The following is a 26,737-nucleotide window of genomic DNA, read 5'->3' on the forward strand; positions in this document are numbered from 1 at the left end:
TATATGATCATTTATAGTGATTTTTCCATTGAAGGGGGATTTTCATTGATTTTTCACTTTGTTATCAAATCTTTGATTTGATTGTTACTACTTTATCTTTATTGCTTGGGATTTCTTATTTGATATTTGTGGTTAATATAAATTGCGTTTGATATTTACTTGTGCATGGAATTGTGTAATAATTTCATTGATTATGTTAGCATAAATTGCTTAGGGGTCTAAATTTGATTAGGCATTAATGAGGCATGCCTTTGCCTACCATCGTTTTTAATTTTCATGATTTTAAACGAAAGTAAAGACAAGCGATAAACTATTAATTAAACTATGTGTTTCATTTAATGCTTGTTCATATATCAATTTGGCAGCTATTAAACAGAGAATTGTAGCATTAAAGATAGAAATCTCCATTTATGGAAAGAAAGTTTTGCTCATAGTGAGAAGGTGTTTGTTTAAAAACCAGGGTACCTAGATGAAAAACAAAATTTTATCAATGACTCTTTGTTTAATTTCTACCATGTTCTTTCCAAAATAATCAAAATAAATTACAAATATGGGCAAGGGTTTTTAAAATTAAAAAAAATTCATAAATTTGAGACTTTAATTAATAAAATTAAGAGTCTAGGACCTAATTTGAAAAGGGTATAAAATCCTAAACATTTTATGTAATTTTGCCATTAAATTTTTTCCTTTATCTTCAAGTTTTAATCATAACTTTTTGAAATTTATAATTCAATTTTAAACTAAATTTAAAATGCAGTTTGTAATCAAATTTTAACCCTAGAAAGGAAAAAACATTCGTAAAATACAATTTAACCACACTACCTTATTGAAAGAATAGATTATAAATTGTGTTATGAGTTCCTTTTTTTCTAAAGTGACTTTTATATTTTTTGTTGGGTGTTCCTTGATGGGCACACATACACACGTGCCGCACAAGAGCAAGCAAAGTACAGATCTAATCCATTGTCTATTCTAATGTGTGGAATAGAGAATGTTAAAAAAAAAAAAGAAAAAAGAAAAAGAAAAAAAGAGAGGCACATCATTATCATCAATCTTTTCTTCCTAACACAAAACAAAAACACACAAACACAAACAGGGACAGAGACAAACCTCAGATCCTTGGATCCCATATCTCTCTCTCTCTCTTTCTTAACAACCTCCATTTCTGACTCTTATTTCTTAATGTATATATAGGAATAGAATGTACCTATAAACCAAACTCTCTCTCTATCTCGAGCTCCTTCTATCTTGATTGAAAGCTAAGTCTCTCTGATACACAAAAGTGTGAATTTGAAGACAAGGACAACAACAGCAATACCCAGAAAAAAAAAACGAGTATTCCTTCAAGACCCAGCAAAATCCATACCTCTTATTCCTGAATGTACACATAACAGACACTACCTTCAATACCATTATGACCGTTCTCAATTTATTTAATGTGGGGTTTGTGTGATCTGAGATGGGGGGGTTGAGCTTTGTTGCAATGTGTGTTGTGTTTAAGCGTTCCTAGGTGTTGTGTTTTGGTTGGTTGGTTGTTCTTTGGGATCTTGAAAGAACATGGCTTTGTTCCGCAAGTTCTTTTATAGGAAGCCACCAGAAGGGCTCTTGGAGATCTCTGAAAGGGTTTATGGTATGTATTTCTTTCGGTTCAGTTTACTTGGTTGACCAAAAATGAAAGGGAAGGGGTTGAATATTAATGGGGTTCTCTTAAATTTGTGATTGTCATTTGATTTCAGAGTTGTGAATTCTTATGCATTGGTGTTAATAGTAGTGCCTTTTGACATAATAAGATATATATTGTGTTTAATTCTTGTGAAATACATGATGGGTTGTTCATGGTTATACATGTTATCATCATAGGCTAACCGGGAGTGGCTAATTTTGCAATGAACATGTGTTTATATATTTTGAGACCAAGATTTTCTCTAATAGTGGAAGCACTGAGAATGTTAATGAATAGAAAGTTGAAGTGGGACTGTCAAATGAACAAAATGTGTCATTGTCACAGTCTATAGTAAGGATTTGTTGGTCAATTTTTCCAGGGAAAATCTTTGGGAAGAAAAGAAGAAAAATAGCTGCGTAACATTGTTCTTTCTGGGTGATGATGGAGGTTAGAATGTAATAAAATTTACCCACACTTGGCAGTAATTTTTTTCTGAGAGAAATGAGGCATAGAGAGAAGGTAATTTTCCAGAATCGCTGCCAACAACTCATTTCAATTGAAATCAGTGGTGCCTTACCCAATCCATGTCGGTGTTCGTCGCACAGATTCTGACTGGCTGCTGAATTGTATTATTATCTAAAGAGAATTTAAATTGTTTCCTCTGGAAACTTGATCTATTGACAGTCTTTCAGTAAAAACCAGTCAAGAAGTATTCCCAGTTTGTGAACTATCATAATGTTAGAAATTTTCCAAAATCTACATTGGGAAAGTTCTTAGGTGCTCTATGACCTCTTATAAATTTTGGACATGCTATATTTGCCAAGGATTGTATTGCAATTAATGCCCTCCACAAATATATGTGTATATGTATGCATGAATGTATGTATATGTAGACTGTGTATGTGCATCTGACATACATGAGCTCGTGTCTTTGTTTACGTTCTTCATTTTGTCCAATACTCTGATATATAAATTAGTTTTCTGAAGACGTATGAATTAAATTATTTTTTTGATAGGTAATAAGACTTTTATTGAAAAAAAAAATTGAACATCATGTTCACGATGGTGAACACTTTGAATAAGAAACAAATACAATTTGAATTAAATTGTGATTGTTGTATAAACAAAGAAAAATGACTTCCTTATATATTTAGCCTTTGACGGTTGCCTTGTTTTGAATGTTTTGGAGGAAATGAATGTGTCTTAGATCTGTATATATAAATTACATTGTTCATTTTCATGCTGTAAAAGAATAGACAGAAAATTTTGCTTATATGGCTGTGATCACTATGTTTGCACATGTGTAGTATTTGATTGCTGCTTCACAACGGATGTTTGGGAAGAAGATGAGTATAAAGTCTATATAGGAGGCATAGTTGGTCAACTTCGCGAACACTCCCCTGATGCTTCATTCATGGTCTTCAACTTTCGAGAAGGAGATAACCAAAGCCAGATATGTAACATATTGTCTGAATATGATATGACGGTGATGGATTATCCACGACACTATGAAGGTTGCCCGTTACTCACAATGGAGATGATCCACCACTTTTTGAGATCAAGTGAAAGCTGGCTGTCACTCGGGCAACAAAATGTGCTTTTGATGCATTGTGAACGTGGTGGATGGCCGGTATTGGCTTTCATGCTGGCTTCCCTCCTGATTTACAGGAAGCAGTACACTGGTGAACAAAAAACTCTTGACATGATTTACAAGCAAGCACCACGGGAACTTTTGCAGTTAATGTCACCACTGAATCCATTGCCTTCGCAAATCAGGTACCTTCAGTATGTATCCAGAAGAAACGTTGGCTCAGAATGGCCTCCACGGGACAGGGCCCTTACATTAGACTGCGTCATAATTAGATTCATTCCTACTATGGATGGAGCGGGTGGTTGCCGTCCAATATTTAGGATCTATGGACAGGATCCTTTTATGGCTGCTGATCGGACAACCAAAGTTCTATTCTCGACTTCAAAGAGGAGCAAACTTGTTCGGCACTACAGTCAGGTCAATCTAAGTCTTTTAATTCTTGTATATATGATTCTCACACCCCCCCCCCCCCCCCGGCGATGAACTACTGAAGAAAGAAAAGAAAAGAGAAGTGTTATTACCTAGTGTTGGTCCTGCCAAAGCAGGATCCTGGGGGGATAGCTTGTGAACTGCATATGATGTATCAATATAAAAGCTGTTCTTGCCATTATCTTATAGTATATCTGTTGCATTTTTAAATCTTGCTCTTTAATAGTTGCCTCTAATGGAGAGGATATCTACCTTTATAGTTTTTAAATCCATAATGTGATCCCTAATCCCTTTAATATTCACTATGTTCTAGCAAAGGCATTCTCATTAAAGGGGGGGGGGTTTCCAACATGAACATATCATGGTTACTCCTATTGATAAACACATGGTAGTATCATCTGTCATATAAGAATCTACAAAAGGATCTTATTCTGGTCATAGGTCAGCTAATAAGATGAATCAACCATGGAATAAATAGAAAATTTACCCCCTAATAGTTCACATGTTGTTATTATTATTATTATTATCATCATCATCATATATTCATTCATTCTTCATGTTATTGCTAACATATAATAATAATATTATTGTTGTTGATAAACTATCACTAGTTTAAAAGATTAAGCTAATAGAAAATGATAAATTTAATTACTTAACCATTATTCTAACACTCCCCATTCGTGTGTGGGCCAGACTGACCATTAATAAGTGGGCCCGATAAGTGGAATTTTCTACCTTCAATGTGAGGTAGAATGGAGAAAGGGTTTGAACTTAGGACCACTTGCTCTGGTCCTAAGTTCGACTAGTCCTAAAAGCTTAAATTGATAGGAAATGGTGAATTTAATCACTCGACCATTACTCTAACAGTTGTCATCATTATCATCTATTTTATTTTTTATTTTTTAGTGAATATATCTATAACACAATGTATGGATAGGTAATTTCTGCTTTAAGAGATGGAGATTAGGGAAGAACAACTCCATAACAACTCACAAAGGTTTTGTTTAAGAAAGTGGCTTAGTTCTTCTTCATTTCTGGGTATTTTTTGACTTAAGATTTTTTTTTTTGGGGTGGATTTTAATTTAATAAAACTAAGCACCTATACTTGCTATTTTAATCAAATTTAAACTGGTAGCAGTGACCTTGAAGTTAAGATCAAATCCAGTTTTATAACAAAAATTAGACAGGACTAAGAGGCTTATATACTTCAATTGACTGGGTTGGTACCTTCTCACAATTTAATTTTTAAGATCAACTATCACTTCTTACCCCACTCAAGAGCATTAACATTTGCTTCTCATGGTTTATTTTTTCTATATGTTGTTGTGTTGCCTATGAGAATGAGTTGTAAATTGAATTTTCCCCAATTTACATGTATATTATTCTAATGAGATTTCTACTATTATTATCTTATTGCAGGAAGATTGTGAACTTGTTAAATTTGACATCCATTGCCACATCCAAGGTGATGTTGTTCTTGAGTGCATTAGTTTGGATGATGATCTGGAACGTGAACAGATGATGTTTCGGGTTATGTTCAATACGGCCTTTATAAGATCAAATATTTTAATGCTTAATCGTGATGACATTGATGTCGTATGGAATGTGAAGGATCAATTTCCCAAGGATTTTAGAGCAGAGGTATTGATCTATCCTTCACTTATGCTTGGCACAACAACAAATTTGTTATTTAGTGGCAATTTATGTGAATTCTGCTACTTCTCTTATTTGATCTGACCTCTTTTTAAGGTTCTTTTTTCGGATATGGATGCTACTGGTCCTCCTATTTCAATTGATTTGGCTGGTTTTGAGGAGAAAGAAGGGCTTCCTGTGGAAGCATTTGCTAAAGTTCAAGAGATTTTCAGCAATGTGGATTGGCTAGATCAAAACGCTGATGCAGCACTAAACGTTATTCAACAAATCACAGCGTCTAATATTCTTCAGGAAAGTCTGGAGGCCGTTTCTGTTCTCACTGCTGAAACAGGTAGCTCGTTGCAAGATTCAAGTCATGAAAAACTAAAATCAGAATCCAGTGCCTCTGAAAACAACATCAGGTGCCTCACATCGATGGATATGCTTCAACAAATCAAAGTATCAAATGCCATTCAGAAAATATTGGATCCCATGCATTCTGCAGAAGTGGGTAGCTTGTTGCTGGATTCAACTCCAGAAAGTCTAAAATCAGAATTAAAGGGCTCAGAAAAAATCACCAGGAATCCCACGTTGATGGACCAGGGAAAACAATCTACATCCTCTTTTGAATCACCTCTAGATTCTCTTTTAGTTAGGAAGAAGATTGAACCCCAAGAGTTACGGTTTTCTCTTCAACGGCCTGCCAAACCTAAGATCATATCCCAAAGAGGACCTCAAACTTCCCTATCTGCTCCAAATTCATATTCTAATTCTTTGCAAGGTTCGCCTGTGCCTATATCAAGATACCATAGTGCACCCTCAGCCCTTGGCATTACAGCTTTATTGCATGATCATGTTGCATCTAGTAGTGAAGAGGTTAAGCAGTTGACAGTATCTTTACCTTCTCCCACTTCTTTGGCTGCTATTTCAAATACACTCAAACCTGTACAGCCAACTAATGTGTCTATTCCTCCAACAACAACACCTCCACTGCCCCCTTTCTCATTGCAATCTTCAATGGATGCTCCTACATCTCAGTCAATGCCTCTACCAATTTCAAGTGCGGCAGATTCTTCACCTACCCAACATCCTGGGACCACAATACAGTCATCATTACCTCCTCCTCCCCCTCCACCCCCTCCTTTAGGGGCATCTCCATCCTTTGTTATCAAGAGTTCATGTACAATCCCCTCTCCCCCTCCTCCACCACCTTCATTGGCTGGGGCGCCATCTTTGTCTGTCAAGAGTTCATTTTCAACTCCCCGACCCCCACCTCCACCTCCGCCTACTTTGACTGGAACATTCCCATCTTCCAGTATCAGAGACTCATTTTCAACTCCCCCTCCCCCTCCTCCTCCTCCTCCTCCATCCACTGGCATTCCTTCTGTACTACCTGTAAAGAACTCAGCAGTTACATCTGCCCCTCCTCCATCACCCCCTCCTCCTCCTCCACATTCTAGATTTGCTTCAGGTCCTAATAAAACATCTTCAGCACCAGCACCACCCCCTCCTCCAGCTCTGTTAGTGAATGGGTTAACGAAAGTGGGTAGTTCCGCTCCACAGTCTTCCTCTGTAGTTAGTAATGGAAATGTATCTCCAATTCCTGGACCACCTTCTGGTGCTCCATTCAGTGCAAAGGGACGGGGCCTATCACGTATAGGTTCTAGAAATCTGGCTCAGCCTAAAAAGTCTAATCTTAAGCCATATCATTGGTTAAAGTTGACTAGGGCCATGTCAGGAAGCTTATGGGCTGAGGCACAGAAATCTGATGAAGCTACTAAGTATGCATCTTCATTGTCAACCATTTCTTCCCTCACTTTCTAAAAAGAGTATTTTTCAGTTTGTACAATTCTTGTGGACATTTAATTGTTCTTATCCTGTCTTGTCTGTGCCAGGGCTCCAGAGTTTGACATGTCAGAACTTGAGAGTCTTTTCTCTACAGCTTTGCCAAATTCAGATCATGGAAGCACAGGAGGAAAATCAAATCGCCGTGCCTCTGGACCTAAGTCTGAAAAAGTTCAGCTGGTTAGTGTCTAATTCTACTACAATAGAGCTTATTGTTAGTTCTCTACATTTCATCAACTCAAAATTTCTGTTCTTACACCTTGCTAGAACTGGCATGACTTGTTTTATCCTGTTAAACAACCAGGCTTGCCTGGTTCTGGCTGGTTATTTTCTCAAGGGGTTGTGTTGGGTTAGGCCCTTTGGCCCATACAGTTAATTACTGTGGGTGAACACTTGAGTTCTTGTGTTTTAGAAAAATCAATATTGGGCATATGTGATAGAATTTATCATCATTAATTAATGAATCTGGTTAGTTGTATAATACCATTTCGATGCAGCAATTTACATTTTACACTGAGGGTGTTCAAATTGCTTTGTAACTCTTGTAATAGAAGTAAGGTATTCAATGATCATCTGTTCGTCAAAATTCTCCTACATCATAAAAAACAAAAATCTGTTCATCAAAATTTAAATTGTTTGAATCCCACTGAAGGCCCCCAATTATCAGATTTGGTTTCTACTATTTATATATGTGTGTGTATATATATATTATATTATGAGAAATGATATGTCCACAATATTTTTACAACAAATCATAAGTGGCAGGTTGTTACTGGTTGTTTTTGTTGGGGGCAAAAAAGTAATCTTAGTGTTAGGTTCAAATTGAACCAATAATAACTAACCATCTGTGATTTATTGTAAAATGTTGTAAAAATGTTGTGGACGTAGCATCTCTATTATATTATATTATATTATATTGAGAAGTACGTCTCTCTCTCTCTCTCTCTCTCTCACTCACTATATATTTAAAATTCTTTTGGGGTGGGGCAAAAGGGGAGAACAATTTTTGATCTTTACTTACATCATATGCAGTATACTCTTCTGGCCACCAGGAAATTGCTTTATCACAAGCTAGTCGTCTTAGCTTTTACTTAAAACATATGTTGCATGGTATCTTTTTCTAATTTCTATATTTTCACCTATTCTGACAAACAAATATAGAGAAAATATAAGAGAAAAATAAAATACAACTGGAACCTTTCCTGTTCATGGCATCCTACTTTTCTTTCTTGCAGAGTATTCTCTCCTGAGTTTTTGATAGATATGAATACATGTTATCAAAGCTCGTTAAAATGTCAACACACTTCCATCCTAAAATTCAATGGGATATGAAAATCATGACTCCTAGTTGTTAGTTTTCTCAAGAGCTCTCTCCTCCTGAAACATATATCATTCCAACTTGGATTTAAGTGCATGAATTTCCTTCGAAATTCAGGGGAAAAAAAAGAAGCGTACAAGGTTGAATATTTAACATATGGAGGTGAGAGAGATTTGTAAAACAGTGGGAGATTGGATGTTAAGTGCATGAACTCTTAGAAAATATTAGGTGCATATCCTTGGAAATTCAGGGGAATAAGGCAGTGTACAATAAAGTTGAATATTTAATATATGAAGATGAGAGAGATTGGTAAAACAGAGGGAGACATGTTGAGTGCATAAACTCTTGGGAAATATTAGGCGGAGAGTGAATTTGTGGTTTCAACCAATTGGGTATGTGTGTAACAAAAGAATAATAATTAAAAAAGAAATGTATTGGAAAATGTAATTGGAGGTGCTGATTATCAAAAGTGCAATAAGGATAGATTGAGAAAACTTTAGCAGCAATAACTAGTTGTGAATAGGAATTTCAGGGGTACAGCGCTCTTATCCTGTTCAAATAATAAACCCATAAATTTTTGACAAAATAAAATATCTCCTCACATTGCTGCTTCTTGTTGCCCTTTTATGATGCTCTGAAGTGAGGTTATAAGGTAATAAAGTGATAGGGGACACGTGGAAAAGGAAGCAGGTATATGAGTCATGTCATTTGAGGTGTTCGAGCTTGAATTTATGGCAAGCAGTAGATGAGGTGGTTGATTGATACCCCCACTGATCCATTAGGTGTCAGAGGATCTTAGTCTCTTGTAAGAGGCCCTCTGAATGTGGAGTAGAAAATAATGCTGGGGATAGGATAGGGTCTAGAAACAACAACTTCATATTAGGTCGCATTTGGGTGATCAATTTGGAGTGATATGGTCATATAACCTGGTAATTGTATTTTTATTTGGCTTATCATATAAATAATTGGAAATTCATTCATGGTGCTAGGTGATGGAGAAACTAGGAAGCATGGGTGTGGATTCGGGTTTGGGTGTGGGTGTGGTGCGGCAACTCAGCAATTTTTGAAAAAGTAGAGTGCAGATGCGGCGGCATACGTTTATTAATAAATTATTAAATATATATTTTTATTTATATTTTCTATATATTGCTAAACGTATTTTTTCATATAATGGTAAACATATACCAATTTCAGAATAGTAGATAATAAAGTGAATACTGAATACATAACCATTCCATGATGTTCAGTGAGGCAAAGGAGAGATGGAGGGAGTTTGAGGGAGAGTCGTGGGTTAGAGAGAGAGAGGAGACGGAGAGAACGGGAGAGTTTGAGATGAGTTTAGGGTTTTTTCTTTAAACTAGGATGTCAAAACGGTGTGTTTTGACAAATTTGTTTATGGTTTTTTTTTTAAACACTTATTTTGGCCCAGATCGGACCGATTCGGGGCCTGTTTTGGCCCGTTTCGAACCATATCGGCTGATTTGGAAAATGAAAAAAAAAAAAAAAAAAAATCAGTCACGGACGCTTGTGCGGCCGTGGACGCGTCCGTGCATATCGGACTCGGGTGCACCAACCTAATTGGCGCACCCGTGCTTTCCAGTGGAGAAATGGAACTTCCTTCTAAATTTGCACAGACAAATTGTGTGGTGCCCTATGATGCACGGACACGGCTGGGAGGGTGCTGCACCAGAGTCCGACGCGGTTGCCCGCGCGTCGGTGCCGCATATGAGCTTTTTTTTTTTTTTTTCATGGATTAGCGCTGACTCGGCTTGATTCGCGCCGACTTGGCTTGGAATTCGCGCTGAACTGGGCCGATTCGGTCAGAATCGGGCCATATCGACCGAATCGGGTCGTATTAGCTGACGATCGAAACAGCTGAAAAAGGCCGAAATCGGCCTTGAATCAAGCTGAAACAGCCGAAATCGGCTTCGGGGGACAAATTTCCCACCTTAGAGATACTAACTGACTTAAAGTACAATCATTTTGTGTTTTGTTTTGTGAATCAAGGTATAGTAATGCGTTTTTTAAGAATATTTTAATAGTAAAAGTATTTAGAAAATTAAATTAAAATATTTTTAATAATTTTTTAATCGCCGCACCCCACTGCACTCTCTCCCAACTTTTTCAAAAATTGCCGAGTCCCGCACCTGCATCTGAATCCAGAAATGCACCCATGCTTTATAGGTGCCTTTTCTTTTATAGGGATAACCTCTTCTTGGTTGTATTTTTGCATGTTTGATGATTTTTGCCTTATAGCATCTCGCATTATATACATATGAAATCATTAGTCATCATCACTAGAACATCTAGTTTTGCTATCTCATATTGAATTTATTGGTTCTTGCAGATTGAGCTAAGGCGAGCGTATAATTGTGAAATCATGCTTTCAAAAGTTAAAGTCCCTATTCCTGATTTGATGGTAAGCTACTCCTTATGGCTTTTCTCTGCATTTAAACTCTTCTTTCATGGAATTGGAGTTGAGGTTCTATAGAGTTATCCGTACCATTATAATTCTTCTCATTTGGTGTCATTGTTTGAATACCCAAAACAACTTTAGGGAAAATTAAATACTTATTAGAAGTTCAGAGATGTGCAACTAAGATTAAAATAGTTCAAGAAAAACTCAAGAATACTTAATAATATGGGCTTTTGAGGATTTGGATAGTTCTGGTGATTAGATTCTTGCTTCTTTTAGTGAGACTCTTTTTGATTGGTCTCGGGCATGGAGACTCACGACTAGTGATTCTCTTCCTTTTTTTCTTAGTTCTCTTTCTCTTTTGTAATTATTTTGTTGTCTGGTTCTTTTTTTTTTTCTCTCTGTTTTTTTCTTCTTGTATTCTCTGGGTTTGCTCTGTGTTTTTCTTGCATAGAGTAACCGTTCGTTTATATAACATTCTTACTTATAAAAAAAAAAATAGTCCCTTGTTTCTCCTTCACTCACTCACTCACTCTCTCATGTTACTAAATAACTTCCCACATCTATTCACATAATTCCTTATGTCTTATGCTCACTGTGCTACATTCTCTTTAGCTACACACGCACTCTTAACTTCTTACGATTATAACTACGCCTATTTTAGCCAAAAAAAAAAAAGAAAGAAAGAAAGAAAGAAAAAAAGAACAGAAAAAGAAAAGAAAAAAAAATACTGCACAGTCTATATTTAAATAGTGTTGAAAAAGGCAAAAAAAAAAAAAAAAAAAAAAAAAAAAATTGAAAAAGGCAAAAAAAAAAAAAAAAAAAAAAAAACCCACATGCACTGTGTGTTTCCACATCTAGTATGGGTTACAGTTTTGAATTGCCAAATATTATTTTTCTAGTTTGTTCATTTTATATAATGTTTGACATATTATTTGACTCCTTCAACTCTATTAGTGTAGCCAATTGATTCCTTTTGTGGTATTCATCTTGACTGACTGTAACTATAGGTTTAATCATAATGTTTTTCTTGGCATGACTGTAACTATTGTTTGTATCAATTGAATCTTAATGTGTGTACTTTTAGGAAAAAATTGTTGCTGCTTGGACAATGGTGTTTTTTTTTTTTTTTTTGGTGTGTGTGTGCGCGCTTATTTACGCCATCTTTTCTAATTATAAACTTGCCACCCTAGTGTAGGAAAAAATCTCTAACATATAGGTACTATATACTAGGATACCTTCCAAATTGTATATATTTTTGGCAGAAGATCAAATGGAGGTCTGGAAACAGAAATTATGGATGTCATGGATTTTGTGAAGAATGAGTTTGGTTCAAGGTGGAGTTTAACTAGGGCGGCAGTTCAATAGTTACCATATGTTCCAACTTTGTAACCGTACCATCATGGAGTCTCTTTTATAATCCATTTCCCCCACCATCATTGCCCTTCACCACTGGTCTGCATTATTTAATTACCTTTTCTATTTGACATCATGACTCATCCCGTCAATGGAATTTGGTTTCAATATGGTTCTCAATCTAGATTTCCAATAACTCGAAATCAGGACAAATTTCAATTTTATGTTCCCGTGTAGTAGATTTGATTGTGTTAATATTAGCTATTTTATATTAAAAAATTTCTAAATATGTTTATTGAATAGAAAAAATTAGGAAAGTGTAGCTCATGATGTTATTGTTAAGAGTATACAACCTAAAAGCTTAAGCTATTAAGTAGGGATGCCTAACCAGTATGTAAACCCATATCAAATTCCAAACACAACCAATCTGGATTTCTTAGCACATCTTCTCGAGTCCAAGTCCAACCTAGACTAGAACTGAGACAGATGGGGTGGATGACCAAACTGAAACCGAAACAAAAACAAACAGGCTTGCCATGTGGAGTGAAGAGAGAACAAACTGGGATTCGATATTAGAGCATCTGTCATTAAAGCTTAAGCTATTTAGAAAGGTCAACTAGTACATAAATTAACTTTAGGTTCTATACATGACCAATATGGGATTCTTTAACAGTTACCTATTAGAAAATTTCTTATGATATTGGAATTGTCCATAATTTGTTTGTAATCTAATGGTCTAATCACTTTTATTTTTTGGTGATTCCATATAATTTTTTCGTTTTGCATTGATAGTTTCTATGAAATTGTGTGAACCATATGAAAATATTTCCTGGATCAATTTGTGAATTTATGACGGGGCCTCATTCGTTTTTCTATAGATCGGTAAGATTACTTATTGGTCAAAACCGTTCAGATAAATCTACAAGCAATATAGAGATAGACATCTTCTAAATTTAAGAATTAGTGGCTAGGAAATACACATACTCCATTTTTGCTAAAGTACCCATATCCGATACGTCTTCGTATCAGATACTTTTGGGATACCTCTACATGTGTGTCCCGACTGTCTTTTTAAGTGCTGATATATTCTGGGATGCTCTTGTGATACAGCTTGGATACGGTCGTAACTCATAACCCAACCCTTTGATAGTTAGAGATAGCCCAAACTTGTGAGGATTTTTGTTTATATTTTTTATATATTCGTTTCAATATTAAACATTTATCTAGTTATCTTTTATTTACTATGTTGGATCTTAATTTGTATGCTAAACATAATTTAATGGCTATAGATTCACTTTAGTATCCATTTTAGCTCTTAAATTGATATATATATATATATATATGCTTAACAATATTTAAAAAATAAATGCTTAACAATATATACAAAATATAAATAAACATATATGTAATAATTAATTGATACATGTATCTCTACCATATCCCGTATTGTACCATACCCTTACCTGAAAAATGTACCCGTGCTTAATTTAGTGGAACCAAATGTTTCTTTTTTTTTTAAATACTTAAGTTTCAATGTTTGATAACAATGCATATATGGTAAAATCAGAACATTTTTTTTAATATATATATATATATTATACACACACACACATAGAAATGATAATTTGTGTATGTATTTTGCCCATTACCATCTCTTGTACGAGAAGCATTAACTTGTTAGAGACTTTTTGTAATATTGTTCATACCTTGCTTGCTTGAATCTTGTTTCTTTTTAGTGCATCAAAGACACAACCATGGACAAATGTAAGCAACTTAAACACTTTTTTTTTTTTTGATAAGTAATAAGATATATTGATATAAAAAAGGAAACACCCTAGTACACAGGGAGTGAACAAGGGGACAACAAATCAAATACAAAAATTGCATGAATCTAGGAAATCAATAAAAGAAGGGAATGATTGGTTTTGCAATGCAAACAACCAATCCAATAAAGTTCTAAAAAAGAGTAGCTTGAGATCCAGAATAGATCTCTCAATATCTTCAAAACAACAATTATTTCTCTCTCTCTCCAAAGACACCACATTAAGCCATGAGGAATGATGGACCATATATAACCATTTCGATGACGACCAAAGCTGCCTTGCCAACACCCTAACAGCCCTAAAATAGTATGCGGCATAACCCAAGATACTCCAAATAAACCCAAAACCATAGATCATAGATCCATAGCAACGGGACAGTGAAGGTAGAGATGGTCAACCGATTCACCATTACTCTTGCAAATGAAGCACCAATCCAAAATCCACACCTTCCTTTTTCGTAAATTATCAATCGTCAAGTATTTCCCTAAGGCAACAGACCATACAAAGAAAGCTACTCTAGAGGGAATCTTCTGCTTCCAAATACTTCTCCAAGGAAAACCGAAGACAGTAGGACCAGCTAAAATTCTATAATAATTTTTCACCAGGAACCCCTTAGCTTTGCTAGGAATCCAACACATCTTATCCTCACCAAACCCCCTTATTGAAGAGCTGTATATGGTTTCCATGAAGCTTGACAAAGCTTATGGCAGCTTATATCTACCATCCTTGGATATTGGGGAATTTGAAGTGATGCACAATGAATTATTTAACAGATTTCATTCCATAAAATGAATCTTTAAATTAGCTTCTTACATTATTTCTTCTTTGCCCATGTCATTTAGAGTTTAGTCCTGGCCTTGGATGAGTCAGCGCTAGATATTGATCAGGTTGAGAACCTCATAAAGTTTTGTCCAACAAAAGAAGAGACAGAATTGCTAAAGGTATTGGATTTCTTTTTCAGTTGAAATATTCCATTCTATGTTTGCATATCATGCCCACTGAATATTTTATTTCCATACTGTGAGTACTGTACACATATTTTCTCATGTTTCTTTTGTGTTGTAATCATGCTTTAATGTTCAGGGTTATGGTGGAAATAAGGAAAACTTGGGAAAATGTGAACAGGTAATGGAGCTAATTTTTTTGACTTGTAAGTTTTTCTTTGGGTAGCAGGACTGCTGCCACTATTAAATTGAATGTACAGATTGTATGTCTTGAGTTGTACTTAAATTAAGCTTTCAGTAGATCAATATAGGACCAGGAAGGAAGATGCAGAGACTGTCATCTATAAGCTGCAGTTGCACAATTTTTTAGCTTATCATTCAAGTTAAGACCATAAAATTTAATCCAAGTGGTCTACCTCCCATGGTAGACCCCAACCGAAGTTGAACCAGCATAATGAAGCTATAAAAAGGGCAAGCCCACAGTTGGATTATTTCAGCCAGAAAAATTTATCCAAATTTTTTTGAATACAACTAGATCCCTCTTTTGAAGGAAAAAGCAAGGCTTGAGGGAGTCCTGTATTAGTTCTGATACTATGTGTGTGACATGTATGGGTTAATTGTGAAATTCTGAAAAGATATGTCTAATATCATCAAAATAGCTAAAAAAGAAAAAAGAAAAAGAAAAAGAAGAACTTTAAGTCACATGGTGAAAGAACATACCAACAATGAGCTACGTGGTGGAAGCCTGGCATGTGAGACAGGTTTGATCAAAACCCAAAGTTATAGGAGATTATTAAAATATTTATGTATAAAATTCAATGTTAAAAACTTAATTTGAATTTCTTTGAACTTTTGACAATATTTTCAATTGGAGTAGCATTTCAATATTTCTTGGAACCTTTGGCAAAAAAGTTTTACCTAGAGAAAATTATCATAATAATTGTAGTTGATAAATTTTGAAAATAGTGGAAAAAGAAAAACACCATAAGCCACATGGGAAAATAAAGTGGATACTGCTTGTAGTGAGCTATATGGTGAGAGCAATTATACAATGTGTAGTGCTTACCATGAGCCACTTGGGGGATGGACAATGTGTAATACTGAATATATGAATCAATTTTATCTTGATGAAGTTGGGATAATCACTTTCATAAATATTTCAATTCTCTCTTTTTCTATCATATTCTAAATAACTAACTAGTATGCTTTCAGACAGTTCTTTTGTAGACAGCCTGCATACCATAGTCATTTCCTATGTTTTTCATTAATTTATTTGTTTAATATATAACAAAATGTTTCCTTACAGTTCTTCTTAGAATTGATGAAAGTGCCACGGGTAGAGTCAAAGTTGAGAGTTTTCTCCTTTAAGATACAGTTCCGTTGTCAGGTTAGATGACAATCAATTTATTATTTTTCCACGTACTTTCCCTTGTTGTTTGTGTTGTTACTTGTTAAGCTTGTCTTGTATTTCTTTCAGGTTTCCGACCTTAGAAAAAATTTGAATGTCGTCAATTCTGCATCTGAAGTGGTAAGTTACTTTTTTTTTTTTTAATTTCAGATTCTCAACTGTCTGCAAATTTTTTTTTTTTCTGAACAGTTTTATCTCTTACCCCATTTTCACTGCTGTGCTTATCAGATCAGGAATTCAGTCAAGTTGAAAAGAATCATGCAAACAATTCTTTCTCTGGGTAATGCTTTGAACCATGGAACTGCAAGAGGTGAGTTAAAATTACATTGATTTGCGTATATTGCTTTTTTCTTCATCTTGAAGAATTTGAATTTTAGACATATAGTCAAGACCAAATGGACTAAGGAAGCTTACCATATTGGTAAAACATAAATCTTAAAGCTTAGGTTGTTAGGATGTAAGAAAAAAATCTTTATCAAGCCTACCATCAACAGGTATAGAATAAGGATTTATTCAACTTATGTGTTTTACCTCCTATACTATTTTGACAATTAAAAAGTAATTTGAGAATGGGCATCAAGTCTTACAAACCGAGCTCCTTTGTATGAGATGTTCTAACATGAGACCTTTGAACAACCTTCTATCCTGTCTTTGAGAGGCCCGACTACCTCAAATTAGTCAGAAATATTGTTCCCGGTTAATTATTTCCTGTTTTGGATTGATATGGGTGGATTTCGCAGTTTTTTTATTGAATCGAAGTTGTTTCAATTGGTGGTTGAGGAAGGGGGGAATTTTTTCTCCCTTAAGATATTTGAAAGGGGGAAGTATTTCATGCAATCAGTCTTTATGGGTAGGAATGCAGCACGTTGGCTTATGCAAAGCTTGGAACACACGGTGATTGGGGTTAACCCCAAACACTTCTTCACGCTCAGGGAAGGTGACACCGCATACACAGTGCAACGAGCTCTATGTTAGAGATTAAGTCTTTCTTTTTACACACTCTCCTCGATTGGAGTGTGGTCTTTTGTCATTTTTCTTGTTCTTCCCTTCCTGTTTTACTTGATCGTTGTAATCTTCGTTTTTGATTTCTGCCCCCATAGTACATTCCCAATGTACTCGGGTTGGCTGTTTTTCTTCTTTTAATAAAATTTTCGTTACTTATCAAAAAAAAAGAATTTTAGACATATAGTGTGCATTTGGCTCCAGCTTAAAAAGCTAATTTATTTTACTATTTAACTTATTTTTTCTATTATTCATAGGTCCAACTGCACTTTTTGATAATATTTATGGGGTCCACTGTACTATTTCAGCTAACTTTTACCTTTATCTACAGTACTTACAGCAAAAAATTTTCAGTTTCAGTAAAATAAGTGAATCCTAGACAGACCCATAATTTATCATTTTATACAACAAAAATTATATTTGAAAAGAAATGTTGCAGTAGTGATAAAGCCACTTGAGTTATAAAAGGATATGCATAATATAGGTTTCAAATATGTAAAGAGTGAAAAAAATGTAGAAATTCTAGCAAAGAAAAAAAGGGAAACTACACTTTACGCATCTTTGGTTTGGGGTGTCTAACGTTTACCTTTATCTACAGTACTTACAGCAAAAAGTTTTCAGTTTCAGTAAAATAAACAAATCCCAAACAGACCCATAATTTATCATTTTATACAACAAAAATTATATTTGAAAAGAAATGTTGAAGTAGTGACATTTTACTCCCTGAGTTTCTCACTCTCCCCTTTAAGCTTCCAAAACCCACCTTATCACACTTCACTGTTAAAAAATAAGGTAAAGTTTCATTCTTTTTCTTTTTTCTTTCTTTCTCCCTTATCTAACCAATTTCCTCTCATGAGTGGCTTTGGATGGGAATGGTTTAGGCTTTTTGAATGGGGTGGCAGTTGGGTCCATGGTGGCTGGCCATGGATTCATGGGTTTGATTGGGTGTTTGGGTTTGGGTTTCCTGTGGTGGTTTGGGTGGGTTTCATGTGGCTTGAGGTGGTGGTGGTGAGGGGTGGATTGGTTTGGATATTTTTGGTAACGGTGCTTATGGACTCACGTCTAGCGTGGTGAAAACGGTTTGTGACTTGTTAACATGCTTGTAGAGGGAGAAAAAAGAAAGAAAGAATGGTTTGGATACTCGGATGCCTACCTTTTTGCATGTTCTATTGCTTCAAGAGATTCTTATGGTATCCATTTTACATGTTTGATTTTATGATTGTTGCTCTTTTCTCTTGCTTGGTTTCCTCCTTTTACAATCGGTGGATTTTATTGCCTTGTGGGTGTAACGTATGGTGGAGGCGATAGAGTGTAGGTCTTCCAGGTTGGTGGTGAGGCATCACAAGATGGGCTATAGGGTGGCTTAAGATTTATCGGAAATGGTTAAAGAGGTTAGTGTTAAAGGAATTGAGGGCTACATGCAAAAACATGCCTTTGTGCTAAGTTTGAGAATGGTTTTCCGGTGAAGTCAGAGGTTGCATTGGATTCTTTTGGGGATTTTATTAGCTAATAAAAAACCTTAGAGGACTGAAATTTCACTTGATATCACGTCATTTTGTATGTGAATGTACCAATTTTTACCTTGTTTTGCATCTTCCATTGGATGTGTTGTGCATCCTATCCATGTGAAAGACGAGGCTTAGACATCTAATCTGAGAAAGCTGTGTTTTTAATCTATGGATTTAGCGGTTTTGATACATTAGGTAAACCTTGTGAGCAGCCAGTAGTGAAGCCTACTGCTGCTGCTGAGGCTTGTAAGTCCTTCAGTTAGTCTAAGATCTGTTACTTGTGGTCTATTTCTTCTTTCTCCAAAAGAAGAGAGAGATTGGCCAGATGTGGGAGAGACAAAGAAAAGAAGAAGTCATGCAAACAATAAAGAGTTTGAGGAAAAACATGATAAAATGCCAAAAGATTCAAGAATTGTAATCTAGTTTGGATGTGGGGTCTTCTTGGCACCTTTCATAGGCTACTTTAGTTAATATTGAGTCTTAGTGTTAAGTTTAGGTTAGAAAGTTGCTGTTTCAGTTTTAATTAAGTTTTATTAAAGTTGGGGTAGTTTGATAATTTGTAGATTTTTTGGAATTGGCAAAGGCCCCCATGAGTCTTATTTTATGTTTTAAGTCCTTTTTCTATTTCATTTAAAAGTTTTTAAGTACCTCAATTTGTTATTAGGAGTTTTAGTCTTTCTAGGAATAGGTTATCTAGGAGCCCTAGTCTTTTGAGGAAAAGATTTAGCAATAGCCTATATAAAAGCTTTATTGTAGTAAATAATATTTATAAATAGAGAGATTGAATTTTATTAAATTCTAGCAGCTTATTTTAAGCTTTGAGGGTGTGATTGCCTAGTGTATATCTTTCTTTGTTTCTCATTTTATTTATTGTTTTAACACCAAACAATCATCAAGTTTATTCAAGATGTTATCTTTTTATTATCTAACCCTATGTAAACTGTTAAACCTCAAACCCTAATCAAGGAGCCTAATTTATTGTTGAATTCCTAAAGATCCTACATTAAAACTGGTATCAGAGCCCCTTAAGGATTCTATCCTGTGTCAAGAAGTGAGCAATGCACAGATGATTTTAGCCTTATTTTAATGGTGAATTGTGTTGAATTCTAACAAGACAAGCTCAGGGTATAAAGTGTCACTTTTTAAACCACATATAGGTAGAGTGAAATCATTCCAAGTCAATGGTGGATTAAGTGTACCCCCGGCCCCCTAAAACAAAAAAGAAAATTTAGTATGTGGTTAAGCCCTATTTTGACCACATTCTGGATCTGATGAGAATGCCAAAAAAAAAAAAAGAAAAAAAAGAGAGAGGAAAACATAACTTGGGAATTTAGTGTACCTTTAAGTTGCAACTAGGTGTCAAATATTTGTCTTTAGTATTGGAACTGGCTGATCTACCAAAGATTCTGTTTTATTATAGCTTTACTTTAGCATGATATCAGTAGCTTTTGCTTGAAGAAGCAACCGATAGTTAAGTGAAGCATTTGGCAAAAGCAGAATTCCAGGACAATTGAAGGATGTGAAAATTCTGTTTCTGACCTGAAGCTTTTATTCCTCAAGTCTTTGTTTGAATGGATATATGCTTTGGGGCTTCTGTCTTTTGGATCTTTCCTTGAGATGCTTGACAGTTGTTCTTTTAGAGTTTAAAGTTGGTGTACTTGTTGTACTCATACGCTCCCTGTGTACATGGGCTATGTCTTTTCTCTTTTTTTTAACGAAATATTTACTTGTAAAAAAAAAAAAAAAAGAAGGATGGTACCAATATTCTATCCTTTGGTCAGTTGGAGTTGCAGGGTGGACTTTGACCTGCAACCTCATGGATGCCATTTGGGTCATTCCAAGATATACTGCTTTGTGCTTGAAATAGCAAGCTCATGACTGGGTGCTTAAATCTGGGATGAATTATCTATTTTATTAAAGACCTTCTAACTACTCTAAATTATGTGTATGTGTTTGTGCTTTAACATTTGTCTTATATGCTGTGCGTTACTTTTTATCTAGATGCACCAGCTATCGAAATTTGCCTTTAGCTGTGCAGTACAATTTTTTTTTGAAGTACCAATGCCTCTTTCTTTCTTCTTGCAATAATTTTATAACATTATTGATTCAGGTTCTGCAATTGGATTTCGTTTGGATAGTCTCCTTAAACTCACTGATACACGGGCCCGGAACAACAAGATGACTCTTATGCATTATCTTTGTAAGGTAGAATATTGTTCATTTTAGCCTTTGCTGATGCTTATTTTTCTGTCGAGCTTGCCTCATTAGCTTAATTACAGGCACATTTGTTGCTTTGGGATTTTTTTGTTGTCATTGGTAATCACATGAGAACTCACTTTAAGTTCCCGCAGACACAGGTGTCTTTGGTGTAATGTAAGATCAGAGAGTTAAATATCTCCTAATTTGGCATGTCTCTAAAATTGTATTTGTACTATTTGATTGTGCATTTGATGTAGTTAGACATTATTAGAAGGTCTAGATTCCGAATACCTACATTCTATTGAAATATTTTGATGTAGGAAAGTAATTGCTACCAACTGCATCATATTCCGTCTCTCTCCATAAAGTAAAACTCCTTCCATCCCAAATTTTGTGTCATGTTTCACTCAAAACAAAGTTTAAGGAGACTTACATTGACACATTGTTAAGGATAGAATGGGAAAGTGAACATTTACTTCCTTTTACTTTTCACAAATTGAGATCAATTTGGGACTGTCGGATGAAGGAGACTCTCTCTCTCTCTCTGGAAGTGGCATAAAGTGCTTCTCTAATTAAAGAAATACAGCGAAGTATTAGTGGATGGAGAGCTCTTCCTGAAAGAGGACTGAATGGTGAAGAATGAGAAATTGTAATTGAGGGTTGAATATTGGGTGTGTTTGTAAGTTACAAATCCAAAAAATATAAAATAAAATAAAGGTTGAAATCGAATTGGAGGGATATCCATGGAGGCAGCTTGATTAAAGCAAGTGAGAGAAATACTATTCTGGGAAGAAAACAACCTCATAAATAGCCATCCTTATGCAGCTTGATAATGACGTTTTGCTGGCAAGTTTCAAGTGCATTTGGTGGAGCAGCTTTAACAGTATGGAAAAATGATTGCTAACATCCTACAGAAAAAGGATTCCATCCCCTCTTTGTTTCCTATCAGAGTTGGAGAGAAGAGCATCTGGTTGAAGAGGAGAAGAGGTATTAACAAATTAACACTTTTGTAGTTGGTTGAATTGAGTCATTAGTGAGGAGGTGTTAGACAAAGTTGTGTCTAACAGGGGAAGTTTAATATGTGGAAACTATGTTTGAACATATCCATAACACGTGCCTTTTTAAGTTTAGGGCATTAGGAGTTTGATGAAATTTTGAGCATGTACTCGGTGAAAGGAACTTAATAATGGTCATTATTGGACTTTTAGTACATTATACCCGACACTATATGAGTGTTTCTGGGCTATCTCACCATTGAGATTGATTTGAAGAGAGAAATATTGTAGTTCTTGCAGAATCTGGATCTATTTTCAATTTGTTGTTGGTCGGCATTTGGAGATATTGGTGTTACTGTTAATCTGTGCTGAAGTCTATCCTCCCTCATTTTGTGCATATTGAATCGTGAAATGGACAAAGAACAAAAGGAATAAAGTGTATTCAACTAGGCTTAACCTTAAGTTGTTTATTATCTCATTTTGCTCAAGTAAGCCTTAGCATCAATTAATTAGTCTGCTGTCTGCTACATGGACCCATTTTCACTATCCAGTCATATGGAAGGTCATATTTTATTACAAGCTATCTGGGGCTCCTTCAGCACTTGACTAATCCCTGGGTATATCTTTGATGATCATATTCTTCCCCCATTTTATCCATGTCATGTTGGTCTTACTTTACTGTTTTTGGTCTGATGAAAATAAAAAAATTTGGGACTTTTGCATGCTTCTGTTCAGGGAAATTTGTATCTATCTCTTTATGACCAATTTCTGCTTGGCAAGCTGTAGGTGCTTGCTGAGAAGTTGCCAGAACTTCTAGATTTTCATAAAGACTTAGTGAATTTGGAGGCTTCAACAAAGGTATTTTTTTTTTTTTTGCTTCATTTTTTGGGTATTATTTTTGTGGAACAGTTCATTTTCCGTATAACGTGTCTTTGTTGCTAAAAGTTTTACTACCATGCAGATACAATTGAAATATCTGGCAGAGGAAATGCAGGCCATTAGTAAGGGGCTGGAGAAGGTTGTACAGGAATTGACTGCCTCAGAAAATGATGGTCCTGTGTCTGAAAAATTTTGCAAGGTACTCTGCAATGGCTGCATATGTGTTCATGCGTGTGAGTAGAGTTTCTCTATGTATGTTGCTGCATGATATCCTGCAGCTGATAGATGCATTGCTTTGAGACATGCAATAAGCTTCAAGAGTTCTATTCCCAGTTGTACCTTGAAAGTTTTTTTACGGGACTTTTGTGATAGACCAATGGTATCTGTTACATCTGTAAACCCTGTCTAGGATGTGATTCTTTGTAATCTGTGGCAGCAGATATTCTCTAGACTTTTGGACCTTTTGAATGGTGGTGTGATTGCACATACTCATTATAGATTCCAGATAAAAGTTATTCCACATTCAGAGTGAAAAAGTTAATTATCTCAGACTTGGATACTTCATAATATTGTGGAATGGGAGAGTGACTGGGGGGGGGGGGGGGGGTGGGTAGGGGAGGAGGCAGGACATAATTTTAATCTTTATTTATATTAGTTGCTTTTGAAGGTCTGGAATCAGAAGATTTTCCTCTATACTAGTCAAATTCCTAGGTCTCAAAATCAGTTGCATTATTGATTGTTACCGAAAGCTGAAACAGCAAAAGTTACATTACATGACATGTAAGATAAAACTTATAAAGTCTTGCTGTAATAATAGTGTTTGTTTTTCCCATTATTGGTCAGTTGCACATGCGGGCCTTAAATCCACAACTTTACCATCTACCCTGTTTTTAAAGGGAAGGTGGTGCCACTTGAGGTAGAGCTTATTCACTTGCTATAATAATAGAACTACAAAGATTCAGTGAAAACAATTGAAGCTTTTTATTTTTTTTATTTATTTAGGGTTTTTTTTTTTTTTGGGGGGGGGGGAGTTCAGTTGTAAACTTGACTTTGAATGTTTCTTACTAGTTTTTTTAACCATAGTTAAAAGGTTTCTGACAAGACTTAAGAGTTGATATGAAAGCCACAAAATAATTGCAATATTTGTCATCTTGTGCACTAACATGGTAGAGCATTCTGCTTGATCTACCACCATCTCAAGAAGGCATGGCTTTTTTTCCTGTTTAAACACCTGCCATTTGTCTACAACTGCTTTCAAATCTAAGTTACTTTATTTTAGATTTATTTTTCTTATTGCAATTAATTCAGTTGTTAATATTTGATCTTTCATTTGGAAATTTCCAGATATTAAATGAATTCCTTGGTCATGCTGAAGCTGAAGTGAGGTCTTTGGCTTCACTTTATACTAATGTGGTATGTATTGAGTTTATTTTGATGGAATTTGTTTCAGATGCAAGTGTATGCTTGCAAGATGATATTTAAGCATTACTAGACATGTATCTGAATTTCAATGTTTTCAGGGTAGAAATGCTGATGCTTTGGCTCAGTATTTTGGGGAAGATCCAGCTCGGTGTCCATTTGAGCAAGGTATTTTCGGTCTTATAGTTTTGATTAATTTGTATTCCTGTTAGATGTTAAAGAAAATTAAGTCTACCTGTTCTTTATTTCTGATAGGTATCATGTTTTATTTTCTTAATTCCCTCGTTTACCTTTCTGCACTCTTGTGTCTGAGCCGTGTTTAACATGCTCACTACTAGAAAAGGATCCTCCCATTTTGATTCTGAAATGGATAGTCCATTTTAAGGTGAGGATTTCTTTTTTGCGAATCTATTGGTGAATATTGTGCCATTTCATTTAAAACCAATTACCATTCCGTTTTTGGTGGAATTGATTTTGAATGATGTGGCATCATGTACACCTTTAGATGCATGAATAATTAAATCTATACCATGAAATGGATCCTCTCCATTTCAAATCAAATTGAGAGGATCTTGATCCCTCACTTCTTGTCCTATTGGGCAACACTTGACCTTCATGCTTATTCTTTTTATTTTTTCTTTGAGCTGATGAACAATCAATTGCATATATATATATATATATTAGCTTTTAGAATTTCTCTAATTGATACTTACTAGGTTTATACATATATTACATTTCTTGGCTCCCAGTTATGCCAAGCAGTAATAACCTTGTGTCTTTACTTTTGCAGTAAACATATTTGCCTTTTCCTTTCTAAAGGATATCATTTTCTGTCTTTAATTTTATTTGGTATGTCTTGTAGTCGTATCTACTCTGTTCAACTTTGTGAGGATGTTTGTACGAGCACATGCGGAAAACTGCAAGCAGATTGAGCTTGAAAAAAAGAGAGTGCAGAAGGAGGAAGAAGAGAAATTGAAGTTAAATGCACCCAAAAAGGGGCCTTTACACTGGATGCAGACTGCCATCAAGAGTGGCAACGTCAAATGATCAAGTGTTACAAAAATTACATTCTGATGAGCAACACAAGATAACATAATTGCCTCATGGATGAAAAAACCCTAACAAGGACTGAGAAAACAAACCACAACTGGCAGCACTGATGTTGATGACATGGAGATTGTTTAATCTGAATGGTAAGGAAGATAAGCAGTTAATGGAATGCAGGTGGTGCATGGCTGCAAGAGTCATTTTTAAACAGTAAGCCTTTTACTACACCCCTTTCAAGTTTTGGAACTTATTTCACTTTATGAATATTGAGATTTATGTTCGTTTTATTTTTAAAAATGGTTTGTTGTTTTTGGCGCAGTTGTGCTGGAGGTGGAGTCCTGTTCGATGAGCTACTTTTATGATGCTCTTTAAGAATTATGTAGTGTAAATCTTAATCTGTTATCATCATTTTTTAATGTGTATATATTTTTTGATTGATAGGGATGTAAATGTTGATACATATATATACATAGATAGTACATAAAGATGAGTAGAGAGCAATATTTTCTCTTGAAAGTAAGCAATTATCAAAGATGAGTAGAGAGCAATATTTTTCTCCTTTTTCACCCAACAAAATTGATATTACGTGAATTGTTTTGAACTGACTCTCTAATCTCTTCTATAATATCAACTATCTGTCAGTTCATTGGCTTTCCTTCGGAATCTACACCCTTCATCACCAATTTGGCATCCCCTTCCACTTATTATATCTTAGGCCAATATTTTATTGGTGTCAACTCCACAGCATTTTTAAGGGTCATGGCTGCTGCTACTTCAGCAGTACTCGCAGTAAAATTGGACGGCCATGCTTGCTCGGCCTCACCCTTGTGGATTCTAACTGTTACTATACAAGCTTGGTCTTGCTTCCAAGTCGCATCAACATTCAAAATATATATATATATATATATATTTATGTGAGACAGCGGCAGAAAATTTTATTACTAAAATAAAATAATTACAAGTATAAAGAAAAAACAAAAAAGTATACAATGTAGTATAGGAAAGGAGATATCTAAACTCTTAGAGACAATTACAAACCAAATTTGTTTTAACAACGTGAGGACAGACATTAATACGAACTTAGAAGATGGCCCATGTTTTCCACAAATCCACCTTAAGGGGTATGTTTGGTTGGGGCGATTTTGGGGAGGATGGAAAAAAGATTTGAGAAAATAGGTAGGAGGGATGTTTGGTTGGGAGAGAAAAGGGGGGAAAAAATAGTGGAGCTTTGAGCCTATCAAAAATTGATTTCTCCAAATCAGG

General features: G+C 35.3%; 1 protein-coding gene across 2 annotated transcripts; it reads left to right on the plus strand.

Moving 5' to 3' along the window:
* The first annotated feature begins 1,022 nt into the window (after window positions 1-1,022).
* Window positions 1,023-26,137, plus strand: LOC112011624 (formin-like protein 18). 2 transcript variants are annotated; one of them, XM_065773384.1, is made up of 18 exons: window positions 1,031-1,630; window positions 2,971-3,671; window positions 5,103-5,324; window positions 5,433-7,096; window positions 7,211-7,340; window positions 10,826-10,897; window positions 14,916-15,014; window positions 15,157-15,198; window positions 16,324-16,404; window positions 16,495-16,545; window positions 16,654-16,735; window positions 21,046-21,140; window positions 22,916-22,987; window positions 23,091-23,207; window positions 24,353-24,421; window positions 24,529-24,595; window positions 25,290-25,684; window positions 25,794-26,137. In XM_065773384.1, exons 1-17 carry the CDS (start codon window positions 1,558-1,560, stop codon window positions 25,472-25,474), a joined length of 3,822 nt encoding a protein of 1,273 aa, XP_065629456.1. In that variant the 5' UTR covers window positions 1,031-1,557; the 3' UTR covers window positions 25,475-25,684; window positions 25,794-26,137. The 2 variants fall into 2 exon arrangements, with proteins under 2 accessions (XP_065629457.1, XP_065629456.1); XM_065773385.1 differs by lacking the exons at window positions 23,091-23,207; window positions 24,353-24,421; window positions 24,529-24,595; window positions 25,290-25,684; window positions 25,794-26,137 and having other exon boundaries at window positions 1,023-1,630; window positions 22,910-22,987.
* The last annotated feature ends 600 nt before the right edge of the window (window positions 26,138-26,737 follow it).

Source organism: Quercus suber, unplaced genomic scaffold, assembly GCF_002906115.3.
Source record: "Quercus suber isolate HL8 unplaced genomic scaffold, Cork oak 2.0 scaffold_74, whole genome shotgun sequence".
NCBI classification, from domain to species: domain Eukaryota; kingdom Viridiplantae; phylum Streptophyta; class Magnoliopsida; order Fagales; family Fagaceae; genus Quercus; species Quercus suber.

Excerpts from the sequence above, each read along its gene's own strand:
- LOC112011624 (XM_065773384.1), top strand. The coding sequence starts at position 1,558 with ATGGCTTTGTTCCGCAAGTTCTTTTATAGGAAGCCACCAGAAGGGCTC. Across the intron at positions 1,631-2,970 it reads GATCTCTGAAAGGGTTTATG|TATTTGATTGCTGCTTCACA; the intron begins GTATGTATTTCT and ends GCACATGTGTAG. Across the intron at positions 7,097-7,210 it reads AAATCTGATGAAGCTACTAA|GGCTCCAGAGTTTGACATGT; the intron begins GTATGCATCTTC and ends TGTCTGTGCCAG.